Genomic DNA, 25,597 nt, shown 5'->3' on the forward strand with positions numbered 1-25,597 from the left:
AACGAGCCGTATCCTGCTGCAAGTTCAACATATCTGTGAGCAAAGGCTGTGTCTGTGGGATGCAGCTCAGTCAGACTGAGTCACCACTGAGATGCTGCATTTAGAGAAAAGGAGAATTTACTTTTTTGATAAGGCAGTTCCTTTCTCCTCCTTTCACAATTCACAGGGAAAGTTTCCTTTTTGTGTGATTTTAATGACCTCATTCCTTCATATGAAACCCCTGTAAATGAAGGCCTTGTTTGCCCCGAGTTGTGTTTAACAGAACACATTCATGCAGAGGAATAATTGCAGTTTGCTTGCAATGCAAGACCAGTAGTTTGTAGGAAACAAATAACGTGTTAAAGAGTTTCCCTGCACTAATTGTTTCCATAGTACAAGCAGCCAAGCAAAGCCTTCCTGCTGGAAAGGTGTTAATTTAAATAAAAATCAAATTGTCCAAGGCTAAAGTCATTCTTTCTTCTGCAGTCCTGGGGTATTGTTGGGGCTTGGTGCTGCAATCAACTTCATTTTGATTAATGAGTGGGTTTCTTACCAGGTGAAGCTTCAGTGAGAGGATGTTTTGTTAATTAATAATTATTGTCCTTCATCCTTTTATTTCTGGGTGGAATTGCCTAACTTTTCTTGACCAAATCAATTGCAATAAAGAGCAAATGGATCAAGTTACTGTGTCAGGTTAAGAAAGCATCAGACTTTTTATCATTTTAAACAGTAAACTTAGTTCAAATTTTAGACCTAAGTCAAGGCTTTGGAAGATGATGCATGCTTAGGCTGCTATTATCTTAAAAAAGGAGTTAGAAAAAAGCTGGTTTCTGATCTGGTCTGATTGCCAGGTAAATTTCAGAACTGGCTTTGCATCCAGAAATCTTTGCTGGTGTTTGATTTCTGCAGCAGTGCCTGCTTGTGTCAGTGGCACAGAAGCTGTTTGGTTACATGGCTAAGACTTACCCCAGGGGTTTTATTAATGGAAAGTAAAGGAGCCAAAGTCCCCTGCAAGCTTTGATTAATTCAGTGAAAATGGACATTTCCTTGTTTTACTGTCAGGGATGGAATCAAAGTTTAGTATTGAATATTCAGTGAAGCTGCTAAAATAGTTTGTATTTCATTTATTTAATTTTCTAATGCTAAATTTGCAGCAAGACAAGAATTTCAGCATTCTGCTCCTGTGTAATGTCACTGTTTGTCCTCTTTTCAGATATTGTGGATGGAAGTGACCTGAAGCAATTTTTTGACAATAACTATTCTCAAATTTATTTTATATTCTATGAAAACTTCGTAACACTGGAAAATAGCTTGAAACAAAAAGGTAAGTTTTAGAGTTTTGCCAGCTGGTGTTGGCCAGGATTCCCCCACTGTTCTTCAAAGCAGTTCCACTGGAGCCTGTTCCATGATTGAATTGTCCTCAATTAGCTGTATTTGCATTAGTAGTTTCCTGCAGCACAGTGTTAGTATTAATCACTTTAATTTCATGGCACCAGAAGAGACAAGCATGGGAAATGGCTCTCTGAAATGTCAGCAGCTGATGAGATTTCTGAGTTCCTGGTTATGGCTAATTGTCCTTTCAGACAGAGCTCAGTGCCCTGTGTACACCCCTGTCCCCTCCCCTCGCTCTGGGGTCCTGCACTCAGCCTGTGCAGAGACCAGGGCAGGGCACAGAGAGGCTCCAGAGTCTGGGCTGCACTTGGGGTATTGGATAAAGAGGAAAAATAAACTGTGCAAGGCCTTTGACTTCAGCTGAACAACAACAGCCTCATTTTGCTGTCTCACACCATGTATTTATGGCAAACAATATTGTTTGTGTCTTGCAGGGAATAAATCACAAAGGGAGGAGCTGGACTCCATCCTCTTTCTTTTTGAAGTAAGTTTTCCCTACCATGAAACAAATTGGTATTTTAAGTCTTGTTCTGTGTTGGAAGTGAAACCAGGTGTCAGTGGCACCAGGGGAGAGGCAGAACGGAGCTGGGGAGGGTGTCAAGCTTTCAGATACCATAATTTTATTATGCAGAGTTGAGATGTTTTATCCAAATGACTTGGCAGTCCTGCAGTAAGACACCTACCCTGAGAATCTGGGGATTGATGCTCTGAAAAACGAGCTGGGATTTTCACTTTCAGGGGGATCTGGGATCGTGTGATCAGTGGTTCTATAGGCTCTGTTAGGCTAAAGCTTTCAAAATAGTCTGTTTGTTCTTTTGTAGTTAATTACACACGGTTTTGCTTCTACATTTTATGGAGGGCAGTTCAAAACAGCAGCACTTTCCCCTGTGCTCTGTCACGGTGAAGTTCAGTGTTAGTTTGTTTTCAGTGTGTCCCAGCAGGAGTCTGTCCCTGGACCAGGTGAAAGTCTAACATATAAAAATGTTCTAATAATGCACACTGAAATTCTGAGCATAAGCTCTACCCGTCTCTGTTTTCAGAAAACAGTGGCACCTTTAATTACTATTTTTTGACAGTTAATTAGGAAAATGATTGGTCAGATTTCTTTCTTAAGATTAAACACACATCTATTGATTTCTCTGTGTTTCTGTTTTCTTTATTTCTTTCTCTTTATTACTTTTGAGTATTGCATTGGAGAAATGTCATCTTTGTCTATATTTGGGTTATTTTGCAGTAGGGATCTGATTCTAGAAATTGAAGTCAAAACAAAAGTTAATTGTTCTCAACTCCTCTCACTCCCTCTAAAAGAAAACCCCAACCCCTTAGAAGTGTGTGGTTTCATGGTTTTGCATTAATGAGTAATTTGTAGTTGGAATGGTATTTATGTTGGTAATAAAAATGCTGCTGTTTAGCCTAATGTGCCTGTAATGGGAAAATGGCCATGACAGTGATGACCTGCAGTCCTGGGAGTCTGTGCTCTCAGACTGTCACTTAATGCAGCCAGTTCATCTCCCTTTCCTTCTCCCTCCCTTCTCACCTGTACCTGAGACTGAAATCTGAGCTGTGCTTTCTGCTCCTCGGGCCATTAGCAGAGTCTGCATTGGGGTTTTTGCCCAAGGCAGTGTCAAACAATGTGAGCTCACAAATCTGCCAGGTCTGTGTTTGGGGCCAAAGAAACTGTTCCTGCTGCTCCCTCCGGGCCCAGCAGGGGAGGTGTCACCACCTGTACCTGTGCCAGGGAATGGCAGCTCATGGGTACACTTACCTGGGGCCTGAATGGGGAGTGAGTTTGTGGCTGTGTCACTGAATGGGAAATAGCCAATCCCTGCCCTCCCAGCCAGAGGGGGATTGCTGCCTTCCTGGGGCTTGACAATGGGTGGCCAATGCCCCCTCTCCCAGCCAGAGGGGATTGCTGCCTTCCTGGGGCTTGGCAATGGGTGGGCAATGCCCCCTCTCCCAGCCAGAGGGGATTGCTGCCTTCCTGGGGCTTGGCAATGGGTGGGCAATGCCCCCTCACCCAGCCAGAGGGGATTGCTGCCTTCCTGGGGCTTGGCAATGGGAAATAGCCAATGCCTGCCCTCCCAGCCAGAGGGGATTGCTGCCTTCCTGGGGCTTGGCAATGGGAAATAGCCAATGCCTGCCCTCCCAGCCAGAGGGGATTGCTGCCTTCCTGGGGCTTGGCAATGGGTGTCTGACAACTGCCCCTTAATGCTCCCCCAAAACATCAGGAGAACATGCTATCTGAGGAGGAAAAATCACAGTTGTGTCTGAGCCAGGGGCTGCTCGGGGTCCCCGTGGGGGACAGTTGTTGCAGCCTGGCCACAGACAGCTCTGGGGAGCAGGAAATGGTTTAAGGTGTTTGTGTGGAATTCAGGGGGATGCACTGGATGGTGGGATCTGCTGGAGGGAGTTTGCAGTCCGTGTAAACTGACCCTGGGTAAGTTATGGTGGGAGAACAGCCTGGTAGGGACTTTGGCACACAGACCAAGGACCCACCAGCCTGCACACAGGGCAGGGAAAAGGAAATGCCAAGTGGTGAAACACTCACACTGAGCCATAGGAAACACAACTAATTGATTGTTAAGCTTTCCATATTTAATCTGATGTCAGCATGAGCCCGGGGTTACTGCATTTTCTTCTAATTAGCTAAATAGGTAATTACTTAGGATTAACAAATCCAGAATCCAGGTGGTGAGTGCTAACAGCTTAAAAATCAATAAAAATATTTATGAGGGAACTGACTTTGCCTTTCCTGGCAGTTTGGTGGGTTGTGCTGCAGTCGAGGAGTGACACCTAGTGAGTGTACTGGGCAGCAGAGGCCTTTCCCCGAATCCTCTGGAAACTGACTTAGCCTGGCTGTAGTTTGCACATCAGCTTCAGAGCTTGGCCCCTCAGCAACAGCATCAACCAATATGTTACTCAAAGGAGACAAGTTAATCAGAAGGGAGGAGTGTGAAGGGTTAAGTGTTCATTTTGGAGAGTGCTTTTTTGCAATTAATATTGTAAAATTCTTGGATCTAAAGATATTCTCTAAGCTTCTTTGGCCTTGTCTTTTTTCAGGTAGGTATTTGTGAAATGATGCATCAGCCCTGCTGTGTTATTTTTCCCTGTTTCAGCTAAAATCCCCAAATTAGGTGAAAAACAAACTTGCTTTTTGTCTGCTATAATCACAGAATCCCAGACTATTCTGAGTTGGAAGGGACCCACAAAGATCATCGAGCCCAACTCTTAAGTCAATGGCCCACAGAGGGGCTTGAACCCATGACCCTGGCATTATTGCAACCAAGTTTGAACCAACTGAGCTAATCTGGGACTTGTCTCTCTCCAGATGTGCAGTACATCTGCAGGATGGGTTACTGTTGTTTCTGGTGTCCCTGTTCTCAGATTTGGGGGCAGCTCTGAGCCCTGTCAGACCTCACAGAAGGTGCCCTACACTTAGGTCAGTTATCTGGGTCCCATTACGGTGTTATCTCATCATCTGCTTGTGAAAGCTTAAGGTTGGGGGTTGTTGTTTGTTGTTTTGGTTTTTTTAATAATGTGTTTTTGTCCTGCAGCATCAGGTGCTGATTCCTCTGACACTGCATTTGTTTTCTCTCTAAGGAAGGAAAAGCAGACTGATGGCTTTGATAATGCATAGATCAATTTCTTCCCATTCTCTGTAATTTTGCTTTATTAGTGAAGAGCAGCCACATCATATCTGTTGTACTGATGGTGCCATAAAATCCATTCCAATGATTTAACACGTTCACTGGATGAAATGTTTTATTCTCAGAATTTTTCAGATAATATTTTTACTGTTGAAAAACTTTTCAAAGCTGCTGAGAGTAGCTGCTGTTGTTGCTTTTGTTGTTACTTTTCTTAGGATGTTGTTCCTAATTACTTGCCACCTTTTGAACAAAAGTGAGTACAATTGAAATCTGAGGAATTAAATTGTGTATTGAAACTGGCCAATGGGAAAAATACTTGTAAAATTCTTTACAGGGAATAATCAAGTTATTGTTGAGTTCCTGTTGCCACAGGTGCTGGTTTCTCATTTCTTGGGGTTGCCCCTTTTATTTAACTCTCTTATTACTATTTCCATTTCTCTTACGTCTGTACTGCTCAGTATCTTAATTCCCCCACCAACAGGTTATTTGATACTTGAAATCAAGTTGCCATTAAGAGTCACGACTTAAAATGCAGAGTTAGTTTTAAATTCAGACTGCAATGTTTCTTTCCAGCCTTGCAGTGGGTTCCTGTGGGAGTCCCTGCTGGGATTCCCTTGTCACACTTCTGGTGTGTCACACAGACTGGCCTAGCTGGCCCTCAGGCTCAGTAGAGTGAGAAAGGGGCTCTTTTTGTTTATAACAGTAAAAAGTGCTTAGAGCTCTTCTTTTCTATACATAGAAAACTGCTTTTTTAGCCATTTACAGTTCATTCTGCCATTGCTCTGATGAGTTCATTTGTTATTGCTCTTCCAATAAGATTCATGTTATTCTTGCAGCATTCTGTGGTAAATTCCACGTTTCATATGTTTGACTTCAGAGGTCTCACTGCTCCTTGTCATGCCTGGGGCAGTAATAAGTGCCCTGTGTGCTTTGGGCAGACATTTTCCCTCAACAGATGACTGTAAATAATTTATTAATGCAATAAATGGAGAATCCCTTTATTTAGCCCAGCCTGCTGCAGGCTCACTGACTCCACTGGGCTCCTGGCTCATCTGAGGTGGTGAACAGGAGCTGGAAAATCACTGAATTCATGCAGGTTTTGGTAGTTGAACCCTTTGAACTCTGGTGGTGATGCTGCCAACAGTGCCTGAACACAGGGCCTGGGAGAGCAGTCCTGCACTGGCTTGGCCTAAAGCAGCTCCACCTGCCACTGACCCACATGGGCTCCCTTTCCATGCACAGGGTGTGGGGAAAAGCGTATTTTGGGGTTTAATCTGAGTTCATTCTGCTGGCAGGAATGTCACTGGGAGCTTGCCATTGTCCCTGCCCCTCCAGGATTGGGTTCAGTTAGCACAGACACCTCTGGTGTGGCTGGAGTTGGTGAGAACCCCAAGTTCAGAGTGGCTCAGGCAGCACAACAGCCCTGGCTGTTGTCTCAGGCTGTCAGCAGAGCTGGGGAACATCCTGGTGTGAGCATCTCGTGTGTGGGGTTTGGTGCAGCTTTCCCTGTGCTGGGGCAGCCAGCACTTGTGGACAGGCACAAAGCTGCCAGTCATGGCATTGTTCAACAGTGGGGCAAAAATAAAAGGCTTTTGAAAAGAAATTGCAGTATTGGTTAAGTCAGAGAGAGTCTGTTGAAATACAAACCTCGGTGGTTTTTGTTTTACTTTGGTAAAAGAGAGAGATCTAGCTTTCAAAAAGCAGCATCCTGTGTAAACTGAGATTTAAACTTAACATTATTCCTAGTCATGCAGGAAGTCCAAAGGAAAAAGAACTATGGATAATCAGTTAAAAGAACTGACAGATACCCTGATGTGTTGATCAGTAGTAATACCTAATTTCTATTTCAAGTGTGCTATAATGGATTACCATATAGATGCAGCAAAGCACTAAGCATTAAGTAGATCTATGTGTTTTCTGGAAAAGCAACGTTATTTCGCACTGTGGGGTTTCTTAAAATATTTCTTATTAGTGTACTGTGAAACCAGGAACAAGATGTCAATAGGCAGCCCGGGTTCACAGCGGTGTGGGTGGCAGCCTGGGCTGGAGGGGCAGAAACCAGCATTGGTTTGATAGGAGTAGCAATGGGTGATTTTTGAACACTGGTGTGGGGAGGGTGTAGAAAGTGTTGTTGGAAATGGGAAGTTGCAATGGGAGCAACTGGAGCTTGTTTGTGTCTTGTGCAGTCTCCTGTCACACTCCAGCACCATCTCAGACTGTGTTCACAGGCAAAAATCACCAGTTAAAGTTGTGCTGCCTGGAACTGGGGGTTAACTCACAACCTTGATTTGTATTTGAATGTGTGAGTTTAACCATGGTAACTTCCTTTAGCACTACAGGAACAAATGGGCACTCTGTTTATATTTACATTGTTTATACTGTCTCTGCAGCAGAGCTGAGCTGTCTGCAGGAGGAGAGACACCAGCACTCCAGGATGCCTTTTAGAATGACACTGATTGCAGTTGGGCAGGACCATGCAGGGGATTAATCACATCTTGGCATTTTTTCAAAAACACATGCATTTCATGTTTTCCTAGTTTTGAGATGCTGATAAGGGGAACACATTTCAGTGTCTCAGTTTTTGCTAATTGGAGAGATTTGGTGATATGGAAGCTTTCTTCAGGTAGGAGCTTCTGTACTATTGATTTCAACTTTTGAATTGTTCTGATTCAGTCACCTAACAAGGGTCTTGGATTCTGTGTTTTGTAAAGCAAAAAGAACAGTAGGGATGCTGTTTTCTGCCCCAACCCTCCCAGCCTTTTGCAGTTTAGAGTTTAAGCTTGCTTTTGTTGTACTCTGAAACAGCATTCCCTTTCCAGGTTTCCTCTGGGGACAACCTACAATTCACCAACACTCAGATGCAAAAGTTGCTATTAAGTTCTTTTTCAAATGGGTCTTTATTATGCAGCTTTGCACCTTATCAGCTCACACCTTGTCCAGGCTCACTTTCTGGAAGTGAACTTTGTGTTCAAATTTAGGTGAAGTTGTGTAACAGACTTAAACAATGGAAACAAAATGTGTGTGATTTTTGTCTGGTTTTCCATGATAGATGTGCTTGTGTGTGAAGGTCATCCCTGCAGTGTATTGTGACACTTGAATCCAGCCCGGTTTCTGTTGCTGGTTTGTTGAAATGTTTGTTTCCTGGAACTTTTCCTTGCATGTCTTGGGCACAGACCCAGCTCCCACATGGAGGGGCACAGCTCTGGTGGGGACTTGGAGAACTCCTGGTTAGGTTAATGTAACAGTAATAGTCTGGAAGAGTGGTGGGCTGCCAGTGCTTTCATGTTTAGATGGATAATGATAATTCTTTGTCCATGGATCCTGCAATCTGAGTGGCAGAGACCTGGTCCTTAACTAACAGGTAAAGCCCCAGTGTGAGTCATGGCCTCATTTTCAGCCAGTCAGATCCTTCATCCCAAGCGTGTTCCTCCTGCCCACAGATGGGGAGCCAGACCTCTGGCCACCAGAGCCCCTGCTCCTGCAGTCCCTGCTGCCCCCAAGTCCTGGGCAGGGAGCTGGGGCAGTAACAGCAAAACAGAATACACTGGGAACATGGAAGAGATGTGCCTGGGTTATGTATTTACTCTGAGTAAACTTTTAAAAATGCCCAACATTCTCTGGGGAGCACGTGCTGTGGTGATGGTGTGGAGGTGGATCAACCTGCCTGTGACCTGAGGTCTGGCTCCCTAAGTCTGTGAACCTGTCATGACTTCCATCTTCTGCCATGCAGAAAAGAATGTTCCATTTCCAAAAATACTATTTTGAGTGTTTTATGTAATTTCTTAAGCACTTGTTGTCACAGCTAAGAGAATCCTGTCCATCTCTCCAGCACACTGCTGTCAGCAGCAGTGCTGACTTGTGTCAGCAGCTCCCAGGGGTTATCCACAGTGCCAGCTCTTGCTTTCTTGGCTGTGAGCTTTTGTGTGCCAAACACCAACAAATGGGTCACCGTTGCTCAAGGGCCTGTCATTCATTTTGCATCCTGCATGTGGTGTTTCTGAAAACTTACCGGTGCTTCTTGTGCCAGTGACTTTTGTTTCCCATTTAAATATGTCTTCCTAATCTCATATTTCAATGGGTGAAAAATTTTAAGATGCAGACAGTTTTTCTGTGGGAGCTGTGAGAAGCAGCAGTGTCTGCTGTCACTCCTTTGCCAGGCAGAGCAGCAGCAGCAGCAGGTGAGCTGTCCTGTGTGACTGCCACACCTGCCTGCCAAGTCCTAGTCCTTATTACTGCCAATAGTTTAAAAAAGAAAAAGATGTCTTGGAGCCTGTTAAAATCCTTTTAAAGCCACATTTACTCAAGTAAAACCCTCAAATAGTTTTGATTTATCCAACTTATTTAATAGCATTACCATTCACTAAACTGACAGAGAAAGCATTGGAAGCCCCAAGTGTCCTTTGCAATGAAGATGGTAAGACTGTTCAGGAAAACACTTAAGGGTGTGCTGAAATTGGTTTGTGGGTGCCCTGTAGTGTAACCAAACTGTGGGGAAGGGGTTTGACCACAGCCTCTCCCTGTGTCTGATCTGCCTCTGGGAGGATCAGTCCTGACTCCAGACACGGGCCAGCACAGATTATTCCCTAAGTGCTTTATTAACTGCCTGTGCTGGGAATTCAATTACTCTGGCTTTGTGTAATTTGGCTCGGTGTCACTGAGCAGCTGAAAGCACAGGTAAATGAGCTTTCAGGGAGAGTAACTGCCCCACTGTCCCTGTGTCCCAGGTAAATGAGCTCTCAGGGAGAGTAACTGCCCCACTGTCCCTGTGCCCCAGGTGAATGAGCTCTCAGGGAGAGTAACTGCCCCGCTGTCCCTGTGCCCCAGGTGAATGAGCTCTCAGGGAGAGTAACTGCCCCGCTGTCCCTGTGCCCCAGGTGAATGAGCTCTCAGGGAGAGTAACTGCCCCGCTGTCCCTGTGCCCCAGGTGAATGAGCTCTCAGGGAGAGTAACTGCCCCGCTGTCCCTGTGCCCCAGGTGAATGAGCTCTCAGGGAGAGTAACTGCCCCGCTGTCCCTGTGCCCCAGGTGAATGAGCTCTCAGGGAGAGTAACTGCCCCGCTGTCCCTGTGCCCCAGGTGAATGAGCTCTCAGGGAGAGTAACTGCCCCGCTGTCCCTGTGCCCCAGGTGAATGAGCTCTCAGGGAGAGTAACTGCCCCGCTGTCCCTGTGCCCCAGGTGAATGAGCTCTCAGGGAGAGTAACTGCCCCGCTGTCCCTGTGCCTCAGGGAGAGTAACTGCCCCGCTGTCCCTGTGCCCCAGGTGAATGAGCTCTCGGGGAGAGTAACTGCCCTGCTGTCCCTGTGCCCCAGCCAGGATCAGAGCCCATTAGCGATGGAACCCGAGCCGTGACAGGCACTGCAGGAGGGAGTGTCAGCCCAGGGAGCTGCTCAGGGTGTCTCTGCTCTTCATTGGCACTCGGGGGGCTCTGCAGTGCTGGGGGTCTGCAGCACACGGCAAAGGGGAAGAAAGCGGCTCATGGCCCTGTCATGGTATTTATTCAGGACCACTCCAAGTGTCTTTCTCCATAACCAGAGAGTAGAGCAGTGGGCAGGAGTCCTTGCCATGATAGGTATTTCTTTCTGTTGTATTCTGTTGATATGTATTACCATTTCACTTGTGTCTTGTCTATTTGTTTCTGTGTATCCTCTGATGACCCAGTTTTGTTATGGAAAATTTGACCATTTAGTTTTGTTTCCTGCAGAAAATATTGCAGCTACTGCCTGAGAGGATTTTTTATCGATGGCATTTTCGCAGTATAGGTAAGAAAAAATTGTTTAAAAACATTCTAGTGCAAACAAAAGCAATGCTTTCTGTAGTCACTTCCCTGGTTCCACCAGCCCTGAATTCCTCAGTACTGCCCACTCAAACTCATGTAGGAGACTTTCAGCTCAGCATTCCCAAAGCAGGTGCAAAAATGTTTTTGCCTGCTAACACAGCTCTGTGTCCCTTGCTTGGGGTGGCTTGGATTGCCTTCTTCACTTCCATTTTACATGAATGCTCTTTCAAGTTTTATCTTCTTGGATTTGCCTGGGCTGTCTTCCCTCTCTTCTCTCCCTGTGATGGAAGTTCTCAGGATGAGGGGAATTGAAACCAACACACCTTTAAGTGCTTAGATCTCCCCTTGGACTCAGACCAACTCCAGACACTGAGAGTCAGGAGTGCTGTGGATCTGTGTGTGATTGCAGCTTTGCAGTAGGATGTGTGTGCAGGTGATCACACATGAAATGCCTGGTCAGATCTGCCCCACCTGGGACAGACCCCACGTGGAACTCAACCCTCTCCACCCCTTGGAAATTCATCCTGTAAAACTTGGACTGTGAATGGGCAGCAGAAAATTCTGCTTCCAACAGCTGCCAAAGTGGTCCCAACATTTTGTTTTGCTGCTTATTAAAGTAAATTTTATGAAGGGTTCTATTCCTTCCAAATAGGACTATTTGTTGTGGTTGGGTTTGGTTTCCAGCACTGTCTCACCAGCTGCCTTGTTTGTCAGCAGAACAAGGAACTGCTGTTGCAGAAGAACAATGAGTGGAAGTTAAAGGTCAAGGAAAGGGCTGTTGTCACATTTCCACTCAGCCCTGACAAAAATAAGAGGAGACATCTGCCTGACCACTTCATACCGGTTCAGCTGAGCTAGGCCAGAACAAATTGGTTTCAGTCAGTTGTTTTGTAGCTGATACATTCTTTATAGTTCTCTTGAGTGGTCATATTGGGATAGTTTTTTGGCAGACCAATGATTTGCAGCTGTACCTGGGGATTTCTTTTTTTTGGTTAATGTTCACATGCATTAATGTGTCTTTTCCACACATGTTAATAATTTCCATTTAATACTGTGAAATGGTGAGATCTGGGTGGAAGTAACCTGATAAAATACCGTACATATTTCACAATCTTACTATTTATCAAGATAATTTGAGACATTGTCATCTGACTAAACCCAAAGTATCTCAGTGGAAAATACTACTCTACTGATGATAATGGAGATGGTAACTAGATTCACTTTGGGTTTTCCCCCCCGTAGTTGTCTTAAAACCCGCTGCAGTGGCCACAGAGTTAATGTCATTAAACTAGCCTTTTCTAGAGTATTTTTAGAAAACACTGTGATGGGAGGGGAGGGCTCATCCTTGTGTCTGATAGTGCCTATTTCACTTTCCTAATCCAGGGTCAATCCTGAAGAAACTTTTGCACACTGGAAATTCTCTGAAGGTATTTCTTTGTTTTCATATTTCTTTTCACTTTAATTCTTAGGAAGCATATCACTTTGCACCTTTCCAATATCTGGCTTTCAGATTGTTAGGCTTTGTAATTTTACTTACCTTCTAATCATAAATCTGATTATTTTGATCCTAGATTATTTTAATGTTTGTCTTCAATTATTTTGCAACTCTAACGAACTTTATATATAAAGTTACCCAGGGAAGGTATTAATAGGTACTGCTAATGCTTAATTTTTTTCAGCTCTCTTTAGCATTAAGTATTCTGTATTAAAGCTAGGATTAAATTAATAATGTGAACAGCTTTGGTATAATGAAAAGACTTCCTAGCACCAGCTGGGGTAAAAGCTCTTGTCCTGCATGTTCTGAACCAATTAACAACCACATTGCTGCACTACCAGACTTGTTTCCCTGTCCTTTTCCCCAAATCCCTCCCTTGCAGATCAGATGTGAAGGAATCCGCCTGTTCCTGCTCTGGCTCCAGGGGCTGCAGACCAACTGTGGGGAGGAGCAGATCCTGCTGTTCGCCTGCCTCGTGCCCGGCTTCCCCCCGCTGGCGTCCTCGCGAGGGCCCTGCACCCTGGAGAGCCTGCTCAGCCCCCCTGCCTCACCTGACGGTCAGTGAGGGGGCTCAGCTCCTTCCTGGGGCCTCTGTCATGGGGCTGCACTGTCTGGAATTCCGAAGTGTATGGAATTCCAAGCTGCTGTGCTGGAGGCAGCTGTAGAGCCACTGGTGTCACTCACAGCGGTGGGGTTGGTTGTTTGCCCGCTGGATTGGGGTTTGTTTAGTTGAGATGCAGCAACAGGGACATGGTACTGCCAAACCAGCAGGTGTGCAGGTTTCCAGCTCTCTGCTGGAGTCACCCTCCCAACCACAGGGACGCCAGTGCCACCCTCGGTGGGATGTGGCAGGACTTGGGGAAGTACCAGGCACTTGGCCCTTGTACAGCTTAGTAGTTCATTAAAGGATATTTTAAATTTCTGTTTTCATAAAATACTCTTTTATTTCAGTATTTTCATGTTTACCTTTAAAACATTTTGTTTTAGCTAAGATTTGTCCAGAAGAAATAACCCCGCTTTTGCCAGCTGTGTCTGGAGAGAAAATTGCTGAAGATCAAACCTGCTATTTTCTTCAGCTGCTGTTAAAATACATGGTGATTCAGGTGAGGAGGATGTGTGTTTGTAACCAGTCGTATTTGGAGGATGTCCTTGGGGTAGAACATCAGTTCCACCCTCTGTCTGTACGGAGCTGGCCTTGCCCTCCCCTGGAAGATGCTGACTCCTGCACTCTGTTAGTCCTGATTTGGAAAGGAAAATCATCCCAAAGGTATTTCCTTGTGCCATTTTTGGTGAAAATAAGTTTGTCACACTTTTGGTAAGAATTAATGAATGTTATCCAAATTTGTAGGGTAACTGACTATTTTGTGTTTGTGTTGCATTTAGAAAATTGATATGGGGTCAAGATGAGATTTATTTTTTTCTTCTTTGGACACGTGTTTAGATGAAAAGAAATATAAAGGACCACTGGAGAAAGAGATAAAAAGGAGAGATGGCTTCTGAGATTTTTTTTTAAAGGATGAAAGTAACATGTACATAGAATTTAATTAGAAATAGATCAGATTAATCTGTACAGGAAAGAAATTAAGATAATACGTATATTTAAAAAGTACAAATAAAGCAACATTTGAAATACAGTGGAAAGTGTATAGACTAGACAATGAACATAAGAGCTCAGTTTTTAAAAAATAAATTATAATTAAATACTTTGAGATACACTTTTTAATAACAAAAGGCAAGACCAAAATGAAACTTGGAAGGGGTTTTGTCATCTTGAATAAATGCTTTATTTTGCAAAGCAGCTGTATGAAATTATCAGCTTCCTCCATGGCAGTCTTTGTTTTACATGTCAGACTCTCACAACTTCAGTTAAAATAAAGTTCTGCTCTTTATACTCTTAGTATGTTTGGAGTTTCAACAAACCTGACTGAACTGTAAATCCAGTTCCATGGGGGTTCATCAGTGTTAGTTCATCTGTGTTGCTCATTAGCAGGGAGCACTAACCTTGCTGCAGACAAGAGGGGAGATCAGCACAATGTGATACAAGTGCAGAGTGATCACTTGTCTTCACACTCTACATGTGTGTCTTACAAAAGCAGGACACTGCAAATTTCACACAGAATCCCAGATTGGGGAGGCTGGAAGGGACCACAGGGGTTCATCTGGTCTCACCTCCCAGAAGAATCACCACAGAGCACATGGCACAGGATTGTGTCCAAACAGTTCTGGGCTCCTCACCCTCTCTGGACAGCCTGTTCAGTGCTTGGTACTGCACAACAAAGAAGTAGAACTTCTTGGGCATCAATCCCTCCCTGTTCCTCTGTCCCATTGCTGGGCACCCCCGAGCAGAGCCTGGTCCAGTCTCTGACACACAAACTGTGTCCGCTCCTTTCAGACTGAAGGTGTTTTAAAATGGAGAGAGTAACTCTCTGTAAAAATTTGTCACACTGTTCCAAGGAATTGTAGTTCAAAAGTGTTTGCGAAGGGCAACTTCAGAGTCTGTGTGTGGCTCTCTGGTGTTGTCCCGTGCAGGAATGGGAGAGGGTCTTTAAAACTAAACTGAGATGTCAGTCTGGAAAAATAGTGTGCAAAGCAGAATTGCATGTGTGTGTTTAGACATATCAAATGTAGGCATTGAGTGTGTTTCTGATGAAGAAAGTATCTATGATAGAAGCATAGCCCAGAGTAACCTTGTCAAAATTTACATGTAAGAAACAAATTTGTTAAAGATTAGTATGACAGTTCCTGTGTTCCCAGCACAAACACACTGGCTTCTGGTAAACTTACTGTCCTGGGCATTAGCTCTGGGGTTATTCTTACTTTATATTCTTGCTGCACTTTGTAAAGGGTTTTTGAGGACTGTGCAATTTTTTAATCTCTTGTTTAAGTGTAATTGCTTATTTTTTGTGTTTGATGTGGGACAGTTGTCAGTGTAACACATTAACTTAAAGCTTTTTGTTTAACTCCATGACACAGGCTGCAAGCTTGGAGTGGAAGAACAAGGAGAACCAAGACACTGGGTTTAAGTTTCTCTTCACCTTGTTTAGAAAATACTATCTTCCTCATTTGTTTCCATCTTTTACGAAGCTAACCAACCTCTACAAGCCTGTGCTTGGTAAGTCATGGCTTTTGTCTTTAGAGTAAAGAAGCAGGTGACTGTTCTTGGCAGCATCTGTTACCTGCTGGCTTGTCAGCACAGTTCTGTTGGGTGAGGATTTTCCCTCCCTGCTCTCATGTTTTCTTTGAGCACAACTTGTGACTTGCTGATAGTGAAGGAAGGTGCTGCTGCTCCTAGTTGTGTAAGGGCTGGCCTTGTTCCCCTTTCCTAAGGACATGTCCACTGGCATGGCATTTATATGGTGAGCTCAGCTCTGATATTCATGTAGTGGAGACGGAACGTGCTCTCTGAGGGGTTTCTAAAGAACCAGAGAGCTGCCCAGGTATGGGGGAGTGGCTGACTGAGCTACCCAGATTTTACTGCTTGTTTTCTTGAAGGGAAAATGGCTGTGAAGGGCCAACGGAGAGAAAATGGAGATATACTGCAGTTGTTAAAAGCATATCGTTTCAGAAACTCTTGTTTTTCCTAATTTTCTACTAAATTATGTAGTGCAGGCAATAGGAACAATTGTTGTACTGCAGCCTTTTCTTCATCATCCTTCTCCTCTCTTTGACTTTTAACTTCTGTGCTTATGGTTTAATATTTAGTGCCCAAAATCACCTCAGTGCCACTTTGGTTCTGTTCACACCCAGAGCCTGGACCTTCCATGTTTTTCAGCTGTGTACAAGGGATTTTTCCTTAAACTAAGCATCTGAATGCATTCTGACCCAACCTGTCTCCCTTCAGCAGTTTTCCACTTCTTCCCATGTGTTTTCCATCTTTTAATTCAGTGTGTGTTCTTCTTTCCAATGCACTAAGAATCCTTCTCTTCTCCATCTTTTCACTGTGGAGTGTTCCAGGGCCACCTTGTCTCTCTCTCTGCACTTTAATAATGATGGTCTGTGAAACTGATAAAATGAGCTTACATTGTAACAGGACGAGTCTGGTGTCAGATTCTGCCCTTCCTTTTGCAACACTGCTCTTTCCAGTTCCTTTGTTTTGTGTGATACAAGTGATAAGCTCCAGGGAAGATCTGTGCTTTAGAAGTGATAAAATTATGATAGAATAGAAGCATTAATACAATAAAAGCAATCAGTTATTGCATTGGTTATTTCATGAGGAGAAAATGTTAGGGACGTGTTCAATACACTGAACCAAAGTTTGGAAGCAATTACAGTTTTTTAAGATTACATTTTCTTTTTTTTCCTTTTTCTCTCACCAGATATTCCTGATATCAGGCCAAGGCCAGTGTATGTCACTGCAACACGAAACAATGAAAGTGTCTATAGCACCAAAATCCCGTATATGGCAGCTCGAGTTGTTTTTATTAAGTGGCTTGTTACCTTCTTCCTTGAAAAGAAATATTTAACTGCTGTTCAGAACACAAAAAATGGAGGGGAAGTGCTCCCTAAAATTATCCAGGTGAGCTTTGAAGTTTGACTGTATTTTCTTATATACAGGCTAACCTTTCAGGATGATCTCACTGCACTGAGGGCTGAGGCATAAAGAAATGCTACCCCATAGTGAATAAATGATGCCTATTTGATGGAGGAGGAAATCTCCAAGGAAAACCCTTCAGTAATTCACTAGGAGTTTATTTTCCTTCTAGCTTGTATTACCAGCTTCCACAGTATTTATATTTAGACTTCTGGAATTTTCTGTGTAAACTGTCATCCTTAGTTGTGCCGTGGTCCATCTTGTGACTTGAACCAGTGACTTCAAAAGCTGTTTTGTTTTCCTCTCTGTTATAGCAGCTGTTTACAATGAGCTCTTAAGCAAATATTTCACTTTCAGACTGCTGGTTGAGACTTCCCTAGGATTTGGGACTCCCACTGAATTGTAGAGAAATAAATGCTTTTTATTTTAAGAGACTCTCCAGCTTCCTGTCTGTGGCTTCCTCTGCTCCCACCGCTGCACCCCTCCCTCATTTTTGTCTCATGGAGTGGACAAGTCAGTCAGCTGTTCTGGCTCATAGGAATTGTTCAGCTTCTGGAGTAGGAGACCAAATTCCTTCTTGGGTCAGGCAGTAGCCTGACAATGTCTCTGTCTGGCTGCTGGATCCCAGCACGTTGTGCCAAACAGCGCGCTCATATCCCGAGCCCTGCTTAGGAACGGCAGCGTGTTGGTGGTGCTGTGCCAGCTGCTCCCTCAGGAGTGTGTTTGGTCCCCGCAGACCGTGGGTGGAAGCCAGGACAGAGCCGGGGAGCCGGAGGGCAGCGCGGCGCTGGCGGGGGAGCCGGACGGGAGCCGCTCCAACAGCAGCACGCTGTCGGACAGGAGGCTCAGCAGCGCCAGCCTCTGCAGCATCGAGGAGCAGCACCGCGGCGTCTACGACATGGTGCAGGGCATCCTCCTGTCCACGCGGGGCTACGTCAACTTCGTCAACGAGGTGTTCCGACAGGTGAGTGTCCCGCGCCCCTTGCTCCTGCCTTTTGATTTGTAGAGTCGTGGCTGTGAGGAGAACACTACCAGGTGGGTGCCCAGGCACTGGGCAGACTTGATATACTGATCACACCAGACCCTTTTAAAGGTGGTTGTGCTGTGGGATGTAAAAGCTCCCCTGGACTGAGCAATACCTTTGGAATGGGTTTGCAGCTAAACTGGGAATAGGAAATTTTGTAGGTTTTGACCTGTTAACTGATAAGTTGAAAGGCCTATTTTTTAGTGTGGAAAATGTATTTTCATCCATTTCAGTGCTTTTATAATATAATGCATATTGATACCAATTTCTTTGTTGATAAAATATGCCTTTTCTGGTATTAGGTGACATTTTCAGATATTAATTTCACTGCAGTGCTAAGGTCTCTTGTCACTTTTATACTTTTTTTGGTCTCCTAAGACCTGCAGAGGTACAGAGTAGCAGCCAGCCTGGCCTCTGTGAGCCTTCAGAGAGCACATCTTCCCAGAATGATTCCCAAATACATGTCTGGAGTAGCATGTTGAAAATAAACTCACTGTCTTGACTTCCAAAGCTGCAGTGAGCAAGAATCAACAGTCTGGGTGGTGGGTGTGTCTGTTTATGTGCATCTCACCTATGTCCTACACAGAGTAAAATCAGTGAACTTTTCACTTCAGGCTTTTTTGTTGCCGCCTTCTGATGTATCCGCAACACGGAAAGTGGTTAAGGTGTATCAGAAGTGGATACTGCAGGAGAAACCCGTGTTCATGGAGGAGCCAGACAAGAAGGAGGACAGCCAGGATGCTGTTGTCCCCTTGGAAGACTCCTCAGAGCAAACAGACGGTAAACATGTATGGTATCCCTGTTCCTTACTTTGTTCTGTCTGCCCACATCGCAGGGCTTGAGTGCTCACCTCGCTTTGAAAAGGAGTAACAGTCCAAAAATGTGTGGGGAATAAAGTTAAAGAAATGCTTTTATTTAAGGACTCACAACTTAAATAGTTACTGAGCGTTCAGTAACGCTTAGGGAGTGCAGGGAAGAATTGCAGCTGGTTTGGGAAACATCACCTGTGGTTATTCCCTGTGTGTAGAGATATGGCAGCAAGAAACACTGGTGTATTCTGCAGTGCTGGAACCGACTGTCTGCTGGCCTGGGTGGGCAGGACTATTGCCTTTAGTGCTGGTCACTTCAGCATTTGACAATATGTACTCATTTGTATTACTGGATGAAATGTTTGCAATCAAACACCTTAATCCAGGCAAGTAAAGTGTAGATACAATTTCTGTGTGTCATCTTTTTAACACCCTGTTTTGAAATATCAGTAAAAGTTCTTTGACAGTATTGACGCTGAAGGGAAGTTTTGTTGTACTGTGGAAGAGGTTTGAGTTATAAATCATGAAGAGGATTACAAGTGTTTCAGCAGTTTATTTTTTGGAGGATTTATAGTTTTGCCAGACTTAAATTCAAATGTTACTGTGATCAGCGACTACCAAAATGTGGTGTAAAATACTGTGAACAACATACCTTCTTAAACTTTTATGAGGCTTTAAGTTCCATCTGCAGCCTGTTTGTTCAGAAATTAAAAATCTAGCCCATGACAGTTGTCCCTTTTTTGCTGTTGACCTTTTAAATGGTTTTGATCACCACGGACAGGTTCCTTTGTGCTGTGTGACTAACCAGGCTGTGTCTGTGGCAGCTTTCTTCGGAGCACTCCGGGCACAAGCGCTCCTCCAGCTGGGGCAGGACGTACTCCTTCACCAGTGCTGTCAGCAGGGGCTGCGTGCTGGAAGATGAGGACAGAGATGTTAAAGCTGGTGCTCAGGCTGCGTTGCAGGTGTGGGCTGTGGGAAGGGGGCATGGCTGTGACTTACCTGGTCATGTAACTCACATTACAAATTACCTTAGAGTCTGAGAGGAAAGAAAAGAGTTGTTCAAGCATATAATGGCAAATGAGTGGCTGGGGTAGTGTCCTCTTGCCCAAAGAGAAGACACCCACAAGTGCCACGCTGAACCCTGTGTGCCTTGGTGGGTCTGAAGTCACCTGGCTCCTTCCTGGAATGATGCAGAATAACAAAGTGATGGGCAAAACATGGGACTTCTCTAAGGAAAGAAAGTTTAACTGGAGGAGGACAACTGTTTTATTGTAAGTCTTGGCTGTTTTCATTGCTGACACTGTGTAAATGGAGTGTCCATGCCTCTGTTGAAGGTGTTCCTGACAAACTCTGCAAATGTTTTCCTGCTGGAGCCGTGCACTGAGGTCCCAGTGCTGCTGAAGGAGCAAGTTGATGCTTGCAAAGCTGTTCTCAGCATCTTCAGGCGCATGATAATGGAACTGCCAATGAATAAGAAGACTTGGTAAGCTTCATGTGGCATCATTTAGAAGAAAATTCAACATTTAAACTTCCTGGGAGAGTTACTGGGTAGGGAACACACTGGCTTTCTCAGGGGCAGACCTTACATTTGTGGCTTTGCCTCTGAGTTGGTTTGGGAGATTGCAGAACCTGTATCATTGTACTGCTTCACTTCAAGGTTCTGGCTGGTATTTCCATTCCTGACTTCACCTCAAAAATGAGCTTTTTACAGCCCACAACCCATACCTGTGGTTATTTTGTAAATGATCTGTGAAGTCCGAAGCATGACCACATTCTCAGTAAATAAGGCTGGCTGGAGAATTAATGAACAAGCACAGTTAACAGAACATGTGAACAAATGTGCAATTCTGTTTTGGAACCAGGGAACAGATGCTGCAGATACTCCTCAGAATAACAGAAGCTGTGATGGGGAAGCCCAAAGAAAACCAGATGAAGGACATGTTTGCCCAGAGTATGGCTGGGCTGCTGTTCCGAGTAAGTCAGGGGCATTGGTTGGGTTTGGTTTGCTCATCAAGACTGCCATAGTTTTAGCTAAGTGCTACTGCACAGTGCTATGAAATCTGCTTGTATTACTGGGAAAGAGGATTTTTTCCTGTTTTGCAAGTAATTCTTTTGTAAATTGTGTGCTGAATTCATCGTGTGAGCCCTGCCTGAAAGGCCCCTTGTGTCCTTTCCCTCAGACGCTCATTGTGGCTTGGGTCAGAGCAAACCTGAGCGTGTACATCTCTCGGGAGCTGTGGGACGAACTGCTCAGCGTCCTGTCCTCCCTGACAGACTGGGAGGAGCTCATCACAGAGTGGGCCAACATCATGGACTCCCTGACAGCAGTGCTGGCCAGGACCGTGTACGGGGTGGAAATGACAAACCTGCCCCTGGACAAGCTCAGTGAACAGAAGGAAAAAAAGCAGAGAGGGAAAGGTTAGTCTGTGGACTCAGTTCTTCTTGTATCAAACAAGTGAAATATTTAATTTTAAAAATTCATATAATCTAACATTAAATAGTACTTTATCATAAGAACCTCCTTAATCAAATATGAAGTATGATTATTTCTGTATTCTCACCCTTCATTGGCAGGGAGGTAGCTGGGGGGGGTCAAGAGAAGATGGATGTCTGTTTGACAGGTTTGAGGATGTGCTTACAGTCAGTGTTCTCTGTGCAGCAGAACTGAAATGTGGTTTCCTGTGCTGTGTAATGGCACAGGCATCTCTGTAAAAACTCCTTTTCATGTGTTTTTATTAAAATTTGGAGTATTTTGGCTGCATTTACCTGCCACCTTGGAATTGAGGCACACAGTTGACGTACCAGTTGGTTTTTATTAATACTAAAAATTCATCTGTGTTATTTAAAGTATTCGTATTTGTTGAGTCTGAGTCCATTCATACCTCAGCAAAAATACATGCCAAATCATCCAGTGCCAGAGAATTTTGTGTTTTGTCCTAAGGTGGCATTTTAGAGCCTCAGAAGACAGCAGTAGTGGGAAGGTCCTTTTCATTAAGCTGGAAGAGTCATCCTGAAGTCGTGGAGCCGATGAGATTCAGAAGTGCTACAACCTCTGGGGCCCCAGGAGTTGAGAAAGCCCGAAATATTGTTCGTCAGAGAGCAACAGGTTTGGATCATAGCTCAGTGTTCTTGCACCCTAACACTCAAGTTGTGTATCTGCCTTTGAGGAGTGGCTGTTGCCAAAAGCAACTTAATATTTAACTTGCCAAACAGAGGTGCTGTGTGCCTCAGTCTGCATGTCTTGGCCAGTGTGAATCGTGGAGTCAAAGTGTTTTGGGGAAATTCTAAATCCAAGTTTTCAGCTGCAGGACATTCAATTGAAAGTTAGGCCTGTGCACATTAGGGGTTTTTGTAAAGAAGTACATGGGTGTTTTTATCAATTCATAAGAAAGCATTTGTTGCCATCAGTCACATAATGGTTATTGATACAGCTATTTCTTGGGAACACAAGGTAAACCAGGTATTTAATAAACAATTTTATCCTTTCATAGTTGCTTTATTTTCTCTCTTTTTCTTAGCATGATGAGATTTTTCTCTCATATTTACTTCTGGAAAGAGGAAAGCAGGAGAAGGGAGACTGGAATAAGGAATGCTGGGGGAGTGTCTGAGACCCCAGAGATGGGCCAGATCTAAGTCTGTTCAACATCTCAGCAGCCCAAACCTGGCCTGGCTTTGTCTCCTGGGAGCATGTTTGTGTGTGCCAGTTCACTGGGCTGTGGGTCCAAGCTCTCCACAGAAATTCCCTGCCTTGAGCAGGAGCTGTTTGGCTGCACAGCTCCCTCCCTGATTCCAAACAGGCTGGTTGTGATCCTTACCAGAAGAACTGGGGGACATTCAGTGTGGTTTGTGGCTACAGGCTCCATCACTAAGCCAGAGCCTTCATCCTGGACCACAGAACACTTCAGCAATGGAGTCAGTTCATTCTTTTGAGGTTTATTTCTAAATTCAGCAAGTCCCTGTTTGTGTTCCAGTGGAGGATTCTCTCTGCTGCTGCATCATTTCTCCCTTTGATGTCCTTCCAGAGCAGTAGGGAGAACTTGGAAGTGTTGATCCAGAACTTTTCCTAGTTGTGTGTGTTCCCATTAAAGGCTTCCACATGTGCTGTGATTCAGAAATCCCTGGTTATTGCCCTTTCAGTGTGAGAGATGCAGTTGCACATATTACCTTCTATCTTATGGGAAAAGCTGCTGGGGTTTTTTATCCCCAAGCATTGTGTTTGACATTTAGAACCCAAATATCTCGTTCTTTTGTCTGACATAATTATTGCTTTGTTTTTCCCTGGAAGCTAAGCGAAGCCAGTCTATCAGCAACTGTGTCCATCTGTATGAGGCTTTGCCAGCTACTAAAAGTGTACCTCTTCTGCTTCACACTGTGAGCTCTCTCTTCCCTGGTATCTCTTACACTTCTTGCTCTCACAGACTGTCAGGTACTGTACTTTAAAGTCATCTTTTATATCGGTGTTCTTTATATTTTTAAACTGCTGTCTGTCTGTTCCCTTTCTATCCAGTTGATTCTTCTCAGAATGTTTGTTCTGCAAGCAATCCAGGTTTTGTTCATTTTAATGTTAAAGTTTACCCATCAATTGCAATTAGATTCATATTCCTTGGTAACTAAAGCAAAATGTCCCAGATTTCACTTCCTGGAAGGGATTTCTGACTCCTGCCCAGAGGCACAACCTGCAGTGGAAAGAGGAGGAGAGTTTTGTATGTGGTGCTTTATGGCTCTGTAGGGATTCCTGCTCTGTGGAATATGTTTGGAGTGTTTTCATCTCAAGTTATTTCGAGTGGAAGCACTGAAGGCAATTCCAGCTACTAAAGTGCATTGATTGCTTTAATTTATTGCTTTCTGTAATTCATTTCAAGTCAACAGTGATGCTCTAAGGTCAGTAAATACCAGAAATGTTGGGTTTGTGCATGTGCCTGTGAGAACTTTCTGAAACACCTGCAATGTTTATTAAGTAGTAAAGCAGTGTTTAACCTTGCACACTGCTGGATGGGAGCACACTTGATCCTGAGTGTTACTGGGTTTTGGGTGGTTTTTTTCCCCTTAATACCAAGGGAAATGCATTTCTAAAAGCACTGTGTTGCTGCCTAGTTCCAGGAGTTCCTGTTGCTCCTTCCCCAGCATGCAAGGTTACTTTCTCATTGAAATTTTCATGCCCCTCTCTCCTTTTTGTTTCTCATCTGCAGTTAGAGCAAAACCAAAAGCTGCATGACTGGGTTTGTCCTCACAAACTGAACCTTAGTCACATGGAGCTCAGAGCTTTTTGCACTCTGAGTTGTTGCCTTTTTTCATTCTCCCCTTCCCCTCCTGAAGGCCAAGTCAGGGAGCTCAGCCACCTCCTGTTCACGCTGCATTTACAGGGGGTTTGCTGCCTCTGCTGCTTCCAGAAAGAGCAGGGACCAGTTTGGGTCTCCAGCACTGAAAAGCCCAGCTTGGTTCATGAGACACTCTCCCTTCCTCCTGTGAACCCCCAAAGTAATTTCTGTCCTTTCTGGACTTTTTACTGCTCGCACTGCTTGTGCATCTCTCTCTAAACCATCCAACTTTCTTAAGGATACTTTATAAACCTTAAATTAAAAATTGTAACTTGGGTATTTTAAATATTCACAAAGGTGATTATTTCATAGAGCTTTCTTAGGCAAGGAGTTCACACTGTAAATGTGTATAATCCTAAGCTCCTACAAATGTTTTGTGTTTTAATTAAATCGGCAGAAGTTGAAGAATCTCAACAGCTGGAAAATTCAGAAGGAGCAGAAGCTGTGGGCCTGTTTGCAGACCAAGAGCAGCAGCTGACTCGAAGCAGCAGCACATCAGACATTGCAGATCAGATTCCATCTGATTTTTTTCAAGGTAATTTTGGTAAAATACAGCAGTACTGTACTATTGAAGAGAAAAAGTTGAGACTTGTTCAACTTCATAAATGCTGCTCTTATTTTGGTTTCTAGCTCTCCTCTAAAATGTTTTTATCTTATTTTCTTAGTAAATATATAGTTGGTATCTTGTTTAAAAAACTTAGAAATTCAAGACCGCAACTGCAAGACATGACCCTTTATAAAGCAGGGAGGCTAAAAATGAAACTTGGAATGTGTGCATTTTGTTTTTAACTCTTTAACTTTTTCACCTGACCTGCATTTAAATTGTGTGTTCAAACTGCAGGTCAAGTTCTGTTCCTCTTGTGTAAGTCTGTGGCACTTCTGAAGGGTTTTTCAAAACATCTTGTATCCCATATGAGTGTTGAATTGTCTCCCTTAGCTTTAAATATGAGACATGTAAAGGACACTGAAATCTGTATATGGCTTGCTTTGTACTTTAGCCCTACAGGTGTCTGTAATTCTTTACTTTCTACAATTTCTAGGTAAAAAGTCTGGAAATTCTCATAATTCAATTTCAGACTCCAAATCAGTCCAGGAAAATAAGGGACATACAAAGGAGGATGAAGCTGAGCAAGTAAGGCAAACCAGGAAGTGATTATTGATAAGACTTTAACAATGTTTTATTTCTAATCAGATGCCTTTTAGCATTTAGGAACTCTAGCAAGTAAAGGTGTGAGAAATCACTAATGACATTTCTGGCCTGGAGTGTGGCACTGAGCTGTAGCTGTTTCTTGTACTGCTCAGTGTGATGGGTTTGTGTCTCCTGATCCCCTCAGCTGCTTCTGCAGGTTTATGGAGTTGTCTCTGGTCTAGTCTTACACAAGACTTGTGTGCCTTTTTAAAATATTAAACATCAACAAAAAGTTCATAACTTTTAAGATATAAATAATTCATGGCTATTATGGAGCTACAGTACACTGAAATAAATGTTTGATAGTTTAAAGTACTGGGGAAAATGCTCTTCTTCAGCTCAGTCTTATCACCAGCCGTGCATGGCAGATGTTTGTAGGAGCTGACATTAGGACAGGCAAACTTCATACATTTTTAATGGCAACTTTTGAATGAGCAG

The 25,597-nt window shown here is 43.9% G+C and overlaps 1 protein-coding gene across 1 annotated transcript in view; it reads left to right on the top strand.

Moving 5' to 3' along the window:
• The window catches only part of RALGAPA2 (Ral GTPase activating protein catalytic subunit alpha 2), a 99,866-nt gene that overhangs the window by 5,733 nt on the left and 68,536 nt on the right, over positions 1-25,597 (top strand). Inside the window, exons 2-18 of the mRNA XM_071547582.1 lie at positions 1,193-1,303; positions 1,806-1,855; positions 10,719-10,776; positions 12,177-12,220; positions 12,671-12,845; positions 13,276-13,391; positions 15,262-15,400; positions 16,605-16,804; positions 17,556-17,783; positions 18,458-18,631; positions 19,477-19,614; positions 19,987-20,135; positions 20,515-20,626; positions 20,833-21,070; positions 21,594-21,758; positions 24,368-24,505; positions 25,011-25,102. Of these exons, the coding sequence (XP_071403683.1) occupies positions 1,193-1,303; positions 1,806-1,855; positions 10,719-10,776; positions 12,177-12,220; positions 12,671-12,845; positions 13,276-13,391; positions 15,262-15,400; positions 16,605-16,804; positions 17,556-17,783; positions 18,458-18,631; positions 19,477-19,614; positions 19,987-20,135; positions 20,515-20,626; positions 20,833-21,070; positions 21,594-21,758; positions 24,368-24,505; positions 25,011-25,102 (2,327 nt within the window). The remainder of the gene's footprint in view (positions 1-1,192; positions 1,304-1,805; positions 1,856-10,718; positions 10,777-12,176; positions 12,221-12,670; positions 12,846-13,275; positions 13,392-15,261; positions 15,401-16,604; positions 16,805-17,555; positions 17,784-18,457; positions 18,632-19,476; positions 19,615-19,986; positions 20,136-20,514; positions 20,627-20,832; positions 21,071-21,593; positions 21,759-24,367; positions 24,506-25,010; positions 25,103-25,597) is intronic.

This window comes from Pithys albifrons, chromosome 2 (genome assembly GCF_047495875.1).
Source record: "Pithys albifrons albifrons isolate INPA30051 chromosome 2, PitAlb_v1, whole genome shotgun sequence".
Lineage (NCBI taxonomy): Eukaryota > Metazoa > Chordata > Aves > Passeriformes > Thamnophilidae > Pithys > Pithys albifrons.